The sequence below is a fragment of the Mya arenaria genome, chromosome 16, assembly GCF_026914265.1.
Source record: "Mya arenaria isolate MELC-2E11 chromosome 16, ASM2691426v1".
NCBI classification, from domain to species: Eukaryota; Metazoa; Mollusca; class Bivalvia; order Myida; family Myidae; genus Mya; species Mya arenaria.
This window is the reverse complement of record NC_069137.1, coordinates 22,333,268-22,344,175: the sequence shown is the minus strand read 5'-3', so window position 1 is coordinate 22,344,175 and position 10,908 is coordinate 22,333,268. Positions and strand designations below refer to the sequence as shown.

General features: G+C 36.6%; 1 protein-coding gene across 5 annotated transcripts in view; it reads left to right on the top strand.

Annotated features, from left to right (window-relative positions):
* Positions 1 to 1,727: 1,727 nt before the first annotated feature.
* LOC128222209 (uncharacterized) overlaps positions 1,728 to 10,908 on the top strand; it is a 36,048-nt gene continuing 26,867 nt past the window's right edge. For 2 of the 5 annotated variants that reach the window (XR_008259098.1, XM_052931132.1), the window contains exon 1: positions 9,458 to 9,595. Coding sequence is in view for 3 of the 5 variants with exons in the window: in XM_052931129.1 (XP_052787089.1) it covers positions 9,559 to 9,595 (37 nt within the window). In the remaining 2 variants the exon portion in view is untranslated. Of the gene's footprint in view, positions 1,889 to 3,030; positions 3,526 to 5,054; positions 7,743 to 8,602; positions 8,995 to 9,443; positions 9,596 to 10,908 lie in introns of those variants that run through there. The other 3 variants (XM_052931129.1, XM_052931131.1, XM_052931130.1) reach the window with 3 other exon arrangements.

Below are 10,908 nucleotides of genomic sequence, written 5' to 3'. Positions count from 1 at the left end.
GATATGTTATATGGTTTTGACCCAGCGAGGAGTGATATGTTAAGCTGTTAATGTGTGTTTGTAATTAGGCGATCGGAGAGTATGTTACGCAATTAATGTGTGTTTGTGTGGGCGAGCGGATGGTATGTTACATTGTAAATATGTGTTTGTTAGTGGGCGAGCGCAAGGTATGTTACGTTGTTTATGTGTGTTTGTTTGTTGGATAGCGCAGAGTATGTTACGTTGTTTATGTGTGTTTGTTTGTGGGCTAGCGCAGAGTATGTAACGTTGTTTATGTGTGTTAGTTCGTGGGCGAGCGCAAAGTATGTTACATTGGGTATGTGTGTTTATTCGTGGGCAAGCGTAGAGTATGTTACATTGATTATGTGTGTGTGTTATCGGGCGAGCGAAGGTTATGCTACACTGTATATGAATATATAAAATATGGCGAGCGGAGAGTATGTTGCGTTGAAAATGTGTGTTTGTTAATGGGCAATTGGATAGTGTTAGTGAGTGTGTGTGCGAGTGTGGGGTGGGTGTGCGTGTGTGTGTGTGTGCGTTTGTGTGTAAGTATGCGTGTGTGTGCGTGCGAGCGTGTGTGCGTGTGTGGGGATGGCGAGCTGTTTGTATTGTTACCTTATAGTATCTGCATTTGCGTGTGATCCAGCGGGAAGTAGGCCATATGCTGGTGCGTGTATGAATCAGCGATCGATTGGTATGTCACGTTGGGGGAGTGTGTATGCTTCAGTAAGAGCTGAGTATTGCACGGTGTAAGTGCTGGTATGTATGGACTGGAAGCATGCCAAGTTATAAGTGGATGTTTGTATGGTTCATCGCCGAGTATTTCACATTGTAGGAGTGGGCCAGTGTGTAATGAGTCAAAATGTTTATGTGTGGATATTTAATGAGCCAGACGGGAGTATGCTGTGTCGTAGATGTTTTTATATATGGGTGACCTATCAGTATACTACCTTTTTGGTTTGCGGGGTGGAAGGGGGCTCTTACACTCCAAGTGAGCTAACCCTCCTCTATAATGCGCTAGTATTAACAAAGGTAATTGAAACACAAGCTTTAAACGTTAATCTTGTTAGCGCTTTTGACCAATTATTCCATGGTCGGCATTCTTATTTCCATTATAAGGTTGTAAGATAAACAAGAAAAGACACCTATAATGTCTTATATTGAATGAGTCGGCGCAACTATGTCAGTAAATACGTTTTACATGTACATAAAGAAGATAAATTAAAATCGTTATATCTCTTCGCGATTGATAGTAAGTAATCAAAACTACATAAAATAGTCTTTGCTTGTACACTTTGATACTTTAACATATTACATTAAATGTAGAAACATATTAAAATTGACGTCATCAGATCAACAGTTTTGAGTTATAATGAACTATTTATAAATGGTGTAAATATAAGCAATAAAATATGTGATTGATATCAATATCCGGTAAGAGTACACTTGGAGTCCTAAAAGAAGGCAATGAGATCTTCGGCCTCTACACACTTTAACCAGTCAAACTGCGTTCATACCCCGAATATGACATCAGTCATGAAATTCAGTCACTAATTAATGTAAACAGACTTTTATGAACATGGTTCGGTTTTAAATTACCTTTTAATTGTTAACATAATATCATTTGCCTAAAGGAAACAAACGGTGATTATTAGTTTCTAATGAGTGAGATTACAAACACGTGATTCGAAGTGACGCACGCAAACCATATAAATGCTGCGCGTTAAGACCGAAAATAGTTCGCTAGGCGGCAAGGTAGTGACAACATGTACTATCAAGTGTATACAGTGCGTTTAAAATGAGAAGTGAATGAAGTAGAAGGAAAGATACTCTCAGGACGGTTAACAATGTTTGTGTAAATCGACTTAAGGCGTGCTTGACACAAATAGTGAGTATTATTCTTATGTTGTTTTATAACACTGCAAAAACATACATCTAAATTTTATCTGGGATGTTTAAGCTTAACTGATCACAGACATCATTTTTTAACAAAATTGATGTTCATTCTAGTCTTTCTAGATGGGCTGTTGTGAAAGTGTTTAAGTACGGAGCATACAGCGCTACCTTTCATAATTTCAACATCTAAGCTCATCATATGCAATGAAAAGAAAAACCGAGATTATCTATGGTCATTGATATTTGAACAAGTATACTTATTGTGTTTTTTTGAAATCGGTACGCATTAATTAAGGGCGACAGTATAGGATGAAATCGCAATCCTTCCTCACACATCCCCCCTTAAATGCGGAACAACGTTTAAAACCAAACGATATCTGAAATTTTGCATTTTCTTAATGTTCATTGTAAAAGTTTGTTTTAATAATCGCAATACAACAATCACTTAACATTAATTAAAACATACAGACCGGACAAGGTTATGCAAAAATCGGGGAAAATGCGCGGTATAAGGTAAACCAGAATATAGTTATCACTTTTTGAATATTGCGTTCTCTTTAGAAATAAATTAAGTATTTCAACCTTTTTCAGGTATTTGCTATCAAGCGTTGTTTTTGGTTTTTATTGCGAACTTTTACTTAAAAGTTCTGAAATGCTGCGGTTTCGACACATAGGAAAGCAATTTTCGTTCTAATAAATGATTTTAATTTTTAAGTCTACCAGAGTTGCAGGATAGGTCTAAAAAGTAAATGCCTACCGTAAAGTTCATTTTAAAAAAATAAATAAATGAACACGATTTAAGAAATCCAGAGAGCAATAACAATACCACAAAAAACACATATTTTCAACAATTGATCTGAGAGTGCGAAGCGTATGGCGTCAAAATTATATTCGATATTTACTACTAATTATTTACTTTTATGCGATACTGGTAGAGCGCTACAGTTTATCAATCGAAATCGTCATCTTGATGACAACGTATCTATTGGTTTATTAAAACAGATATAAAATTCTAACCACTTCAGAGCTAGGGATTCAAACGGCATTAAGGAACAATATAAACGTAATAAAGTTGTTGTTTTTTTCATTTTAATTTTTTCTCAAATTGATAGTGTTAAATATTTTACTTGATAGAAAATGATAAAGATGGCTGAGAGTACCGAGACAAGAAGAGAGAACTGGATAAGAGTGGTCTGTGGACTCTGGTACGTGCAAGAAGGCCTTGAGGGATACGTGGATACAAAAGGCAAACAACAGTACAAAACGTTCATGGACACTATCAATGCAAATTGTAATAACCAAACATGTGGCCAATGTCAAATCAATTTTAGATGCAAAAATTGCAAAAAAATACAAAGTTCAACATTCAACAAAGGTCATTTCTGTGACGAAATGAAGAAAGAGATACAAAAAAATCATGTAGAAAACGTTATCTGGAAAAATACAGATTCTACGAAATGGCAGGATCCCAATGTCGGTTACTGGGAGGTTGCCAAGTGTTATCTCAGTACAGCCGGTTATTTTGATAAAACGGGGCCGAAAGAGGTGGACGCTCCAGGACTTTTAAGCATCTGTATAAACAGCTCATTTATCAAACAACAAATAGAAAAAATTCAGCATTTTCGCGATGTAAGCATACCTTTTCTTATTTGAACACAGTTATAAATAACGTTAATGTATAACAGAGCGCTTTCGAATTTATCATTTCTGATTTTCATGTATGAATATTCTTATAGCCAAAGGCGCCAATGAGGTTAAGGACATATGCTACATACAGTAAATCTACTGGATAACAATATTATCATATACATATCAGGTGCGAGACAATCTCACGTGTCCAAATAGATACATGACCATATAAGCATTAAAACAGTCCAAAATAGATAAATGCCCGTATAAGCATTCAAACATTCCAAAAAGATACATGACCATATAAGCACTCAAACATTCAAATAGATGTATGACCATGTAAGCATTCACGCGTGTCCAAATAGATACATGACATTGTAAGCATTCACACGTGTCCAAATAGGTACATGACCGTATCGGCATTTAAACATTCAAACTATATACATGACCATGTAAGCAATCACACGTGTCCAAATAGATACATGGCCATATAAGCATTTAAACATTTAAATAGATACCTGACCATGTAGGCATTCACATGTGTTCACATAGAAATATTACCATGTAAGCATTCACTCGTGTCCAAATCGATAAATGACCATGTAAGCATTCAAACATTCCAAACAGATACATGACCATATAAGCATTTATACGTGTCCAAATAGACACATGATTATCTTAGCACTCATACTTGTCCAAACAGATACATAACAATATAAGCATTTAAACATTCCGAATATATACATGCCCATGTAATCATTCACACGTGTCCAAATAGATACATAACACTATAAGCATTTTAAAAATCCAAATAGATACAAAGTAGGCATTCACACGTGTCCAAATAGATCCATATACTTGTAAGTATTCACACTTGGCCAATAAGTACATTACCAGGTAAACATTCACCCGTGGCCAAATAGGTACATGCATATTTTATTCTGATATCTAGCATTTCCTTTCCCGTTTTAATTAGTTAAAATCCGTGTTATCATACTGTGGTTTTTTGATTCCGTATCATGCTAAACGGTGTTTTGTCTTGGAATTGATATCGCGTCGCATACAATAGCGTGACAAACATTCATAACATCTTATTTTTCTCACGCCACAAGTAGCATATAAATATCTAGGAGCATGGTTTAAAAGAAATATGAGGCATAAATTGAGTTATATATCATGATAGATCAATGATATCAACAGTCGATTCATTTTGCTGATATAAAGATTTGTACAAATGTCTCAAACTCGATTTAAGCTATATTTATCTAACCAATACGACCCAATTACCACCAAACAATGCAAATAAATGGTATGAAATAGGACGGAAAATAAAAAATAAAATAAACAAGGACGTAACTTCAGTGCACGTTACGTCATTTGGAAGCCTTATTATCTTCGGTTCTTACACTCGATCATATTGATTTTTAAATGACAGAGACAATCAATTGATTGTTGTAATAAGTTCCATAGTTAATTAAGATATCCCTTGCATCACCTGCCGTGTATGTAATACATTTATCTTTTTACAGACTAGACCTAGAACTGTCATCGGTACAGTACCATTCATCACGTGACGATTGGGAATATTCTATATTAAAAGAACAGCTATAACAGCACTCAAGATATCCCGTAAAACACAAACAAAAACGCAACGGTTCCAGTCAAAACTGAAAAATGTAACAACTCGCAGTTTGTAAATCACATGAAGAAATAGTCAACTTACGCACTATAATGTTTACACCAGCAAGAGGCCATTATCTCAGACAACACTATAAATGTACGATCAACGCGCGCGTGTGTGCGAGGATGGGGGATTTGTGTGTGAATGTGTGTGTGAGTCTATGTTTTCTGGGTTTGTTAATGTATGTGCGAGTAGGGAGTATGCCACGTTGTTTGAATGTGCATGATTGTATGTATATGCGAGCGGGAAGTATGTAATATTGATAGTGTGTGAATGTGTATAAACAAACGGGGAGTATGCACCGTTCTTAATGTGTTATGTGTATGAGTAAGCGGGATGTATGTTATAATGATAATGTGTTTAAGCAATCGGAAAGTATGTTACGTTATAACTGTGTGTTGGCATGTGTATGCAAGCGGGGTATATAACGTTGATGCACTATATATGGGTATGGAAAAGCGGACAGTATGTTACGTTTTTACTCTATGTATGTATATGGGCAAGCGGAGAGTATGTAGCGTTATTACTGTGTGTTTGTGAATGGTTAAGGGAGGAGTATATTACGTTATTACTGTGTGTAGTGAGTGTCCAATTGGAAATTATGTTGCGTTGAAATGCGTATATCTGTATGGACAAGCGGGATGTAGGTTACGATGTTAATGTGTGTGTTGTAGTGGGGACGGGGGGAGTATGTATCACACGGAATGTATGTTTAGTGGGCAAGCGGGAAGTATGTTGCGTTGTAAATGTGTTTTAGAAGAGGGAAATCGGAGAGTGTGTGACTTTGCTGCTGTGTGAATTTTTGTGGGCAAGCGAGCAGTATGTTGCGTTGATATGTGATATGCTTGTGAGCCAGCGAGGAGTGATATGTTAAGTTGTTAATGTGTGTTTGTAAGTAGGCGATCGGGGAGTATGTTACGCAATTAATGTGTGTTTTTGTGGGCGAACGGATGGTATGTTACATTGTAAATATGTGTTTGTTAGTGGGCAATTGGATAGTGTTAGTCAATGTGTGTGCGAGTGTGGGGTGGGTGTACGTGTGTGTGTGTGTGTGTGTGTGTGCGTGCGTGCGTGCGTGCGTGCTTGCGTGTGTGCGTGCGTGCTGCGAGCGTGCGTGCGTGCGTGCGTGCGTGCGTTTGTGTGTGTGTGTGTGTGTGTGTGTGTGTGTGTGTGTGTGTTTGTGTGCGTGCGTGCGTGCGTGCGTGCGTGCGTGCGTGCGTGCGTGCGTGCGTGCGTGCGTGTATGCGTGTGTGTGGGCGAGCTGTTAGTATTGTTACCTTGTAGTATCTGCATTTGCGTGTGATCCAGCGGGATGTTGGCCATATGCTGGTGCGTGTATGAATGAGCGATCGATTGGTATGTCACGTTGTGGCAGTGTGTATGCTTTATTAAGAGCTGAGTATTGCACGGTGTAAGTGTTGGTATGTATGGACTAAATGGAAGCTTGCCAAGTTATAATTGGATGTTTGTATGGTTCATCGCCGAGTATTTCACATTGTAGGAGTGTGCCAGTGTGTAATGAGTCAAAATGTTTATGTATGTATATTCAATGAGCAAGACGGGAGTATGCCGTGTTGTAGATGTTTTTATATATGGGCGACCTATCAGTATACTACCTTCACGGTTTGCGGGATGGGAGGGAGTTCTTACCCTCCAAGTGAGCTAACCCTCCTCTATAATGCGCAAGTGTTAACATAGGTAATTGAAAACGTTAAATTTTGTTAGCGTTTTTGTCCAATTGTTCCATAGTCGGCGTTCTTATTTCCATTATAAGGTTGTAAGATAAACAAGAGACGACACCTATAATGTCTTATATTGAATGAGTCGGAGCAACTATGTCAGTAAATACGTTTTACATGTACATAAAGTAGATACATTAAAATTGTATTATCGCTTTGATAGATAAGTATTTACATAAAAAGGTATTTGCTTGTACACTTTAACATATTAATGTAGAAATATATTAAAAGTGGCCGTCATCTGATCAACTGTTTCGGGTTCAAGACGGGTCGTGAAATAATAAACTATTTATGAATTGTGTAAATATAAGCACTAAAATATGTGATTGATATCAATATCCGGTAAGAGTACACTTGGAGTCCTAAAAGAAGGCAATGAGATCTTCGGCCTCTACACACTTTAACCAGTCAAACTGCGTTCATACGCCGATTATGACATCAGTTATGAAATTCAGTCACTAATTAATGTAAACAGGACTTTTATGAACATGGTTCGGTTTTAAATTACCTTTTAATTGTTAACATAATATCATTTTCCTGATGGAAACAAAAGGTTATTATTATTTTCTAATGAGTGAGAATACAAACACGTGATTCGAAGTGACGCACGCAAACCATATAAATGCTGCGCGTTGAGACCGAAAATAGTTCGCTAGGCGGCTAGGTAGTGACAACATGTACTGTCAAGTGTATACAGTGCGTTTAAAATGAGAAGTGAATGAAGGAGAAGGAAAGAGAATCTCAGAGCGTTTAACAATGTTTGTGTAAATCGACTTAAGGCGTGCTTGATACAAATAGTGAGTATTATTCTTATGTGGTTTTATAACACTGCAAAAATCATACAACTATTTTTTGCTGGGCTCTTTTTGCTGATCAGAGACTTTTTTTACAAAATTGAAGGTAATCTTACATCTTTTTAGATATACTATTCTGAAAGTGTTAAAGTACGGAGCATACAGTGCTGCATTTCATAAATTCAACGTTAAACAATTACAATTCTGAAACATCTAATCTCATCATATGCAATGGAAAGAGAAACCGAGACTATCTGTGATCATTGATATTTGAATAAGTATACTTATTTTTTTAGTTAAAAGCAGTACGCATTAATTAAGAGCGACCATTTAAGTTGAAATCGCAAACCTTCTTCACACATCCCACCCCTAAAATACGGAACACCGCTTAAAATCCGATGTCTGGAATTTTGCATTTTTTTTTAAATGGAATCCGGAAGTTTTAACTAACGCGTAGCGAGACGTTCACATATGTGTCGACCCTTTATCATTTTAGGTTAACCAATCGTTAATCTGCATGTTTGGTTCAAAATGTTACAATATCGAAGGTTTAGTTTTAATGAAAAGTCAGTCTGTTAGTGTAATTTATTTATAATTATCCTTCTTACATCAGTTGCTAAATATATTAATGGAAGGCTGAACTTCACAATTAAGGTAAATTAACATATCCGTCTCGTAGTTTTAATATTTTTATCTTCACTTGTTTAATATTTAAGCCTGCTCTCAGTACCAGTTTTAACTTTCGTATACTGGAACGAGACATAATTATAACGACGTCATTTATGAAAACATTCACTTGTTTGTCATCCAGAGTTGCAAAATTGATAGTGTTGAATATTTTACTTGATAAAAAATCCTTTCAGAATTGATAAAGATGGCTGAGAGTACCGAGACAAGACACGAGAACTGGCTTAGAGTGGTCTGGGCACTCCTGTACGTGAAAGAAGGCCTTGAGGGATACGTGGATACAAAAGGCAAACAACAATTTTCATTTTCATGTATGAATATTCTTATAGCAAAAGGCGCCAATGAGGTTAAGGACATATGCTACATACAGTAAACTTACTGGATAACAATATTATCATATACATATCAGGTGCGAAACATAAGGAACAAGACCATGCATGACGCCCGATATAAGATGGACAGACAGACAGCAGACGACTGCCTTGACAAGATGATAAACGTACTGGAGGACCAAAATGAACTCAAGCATGACACCTATGCTCAGCAAGCCGCTTATCATATAAGAAAGGTAAAAAAAGTGCTTGCTCTTATATTCGATTAAAAAAACTGTTAGTTTACCTGGTAAATGTGAGTAACATTATACTACGAATTGCTACTTTTCTTCAATCTGATATATGCATACAGAGCAGTAATTCAAATATATTAAATCAACTTTTAAACTAACCATGTTACCTTTGTTAACGACAATCGAAAAGTCTGATGGAAAATGAAAACTAAGAAAGTAGCAAGCACCTAAACGGGTTTTCGCATTAAAACCATTCTAGATATTATTTTGCGCAAAGATCATGAGCACACTTGAAGCATCTGCTTTCTCCTATTTAACAAATTATGATAACACTTTTTAAGTGAAAAAATGTGTACCTTAAATGGGCTTTGTTTGGTTTTATGTCTAAAATGAACATCTGTGGACTTCTTTTATTGATTGTTTTTGGTTTACCTACTGTTGCATTTTTTCAGATCATAGACAAAACTGAAAAGACACCGGTTTTTATGAATGAAACTTTACACAAATGGCTGCTGACAAACAACTTAGACGTTGACGAGTTTCTCAAAGTGATCGAGCGAGGAGTGGATGGTTGATAAGCGACGCAAGGAAGACTTGACAGAGGGTAATGTTGAATTTGTTTTCAGTAAAGTTTGGTCCTTTTAGACCTTATATATACTAAATTGGAAAATTATCGGGTAATAGAATAAACTCATTTCTCGTGACAATCTAAAAGAGGCTAATTAAAGCTTTAAAATAAACGCATTATCATTGCTTTATATCGCTTTGGCCCAATATTACTGGTAAGCCATGACCAGGTTTTACAATTAACATTGAGACTGCATTCCGAGCAACACAAATCCAAAATATAACTTAATAAGTTTAAGCGAAATTTCGGTGTTAACTCGGTAATATATATTTTGGTGTTGATAGAAAAGGATTTCCGTGGACCGGATCGCACGCCACCGGTCGCCAGTTTTTTCGAGCAACCAAGGGGCGTTAATCGACTTTGAATAGTAATAAGCATTGCGAAACATGTGCATTGTCTCTGGAAATGTGTGTGTCGAGTTTCACTCATATTTCTTAAACTTGGTATGGGTATGGCCTGTTTTAAGTTTAATCAAAACAAAATATAATTTCAGCGTTATTATTCATACCAAAGCATAAAATTGTTCAAAAGTATATTACCATACTCTTAGAGACAAAGAAGTATACAAATTGTTGGCATAACTGAATCGCAGAAGCCGCCCGACCGTTCTTCCGTCCATTTCGTTCCATGTCCGGACAGCAATTTTGTCATGCAATTATGTTTTGAAATGACCTGTCATGAAAGCAAGGCAAACAGAGACGTCTAGTTGCGTGCAATTCCGACGGTTTAGTCACACACAGAAGTCAATCATTATAGAATTATACATATATTTGTTAAAATAAATATTCGGTCATGTCCGCGGTGTAATATTGTTATGCACAGTTATCTTCCACAGATGATTGACACATAAAGTCGAGGTGTCGCTCGAAAGACCAACGACCCTACTCAGGTTATGATGACATGTAGTGGTTAACCAGTATACTTTATTCTGCATAGATTCACGTTGATAACAAGTGGTCGTGTATCTTAGTCTTTCCGAAGGTGATTAAATATTTAAGTAACACAGATGTTCACCACGTTTCGCGTGCATTTTAACATCCCTACCTAAACGGGCTAGGTCATATTTAAAGTTAAATCACCATGGTATTCTAAATGTAAGCATATAGCGGAACAGATGGTCGTGCTTTGAAATACATGTCGTGTGCAAAACCCCTTAAGGTTTCGGTCGCACTTATTAAATATGAAATACTGCATTTTTGCACTAGAGTACTTTGCCATGCACAATAATATTATGACAAAAATGACGGAAATGTTTTACATTTAATACGCTGTGTCTGGAACAAGACCCA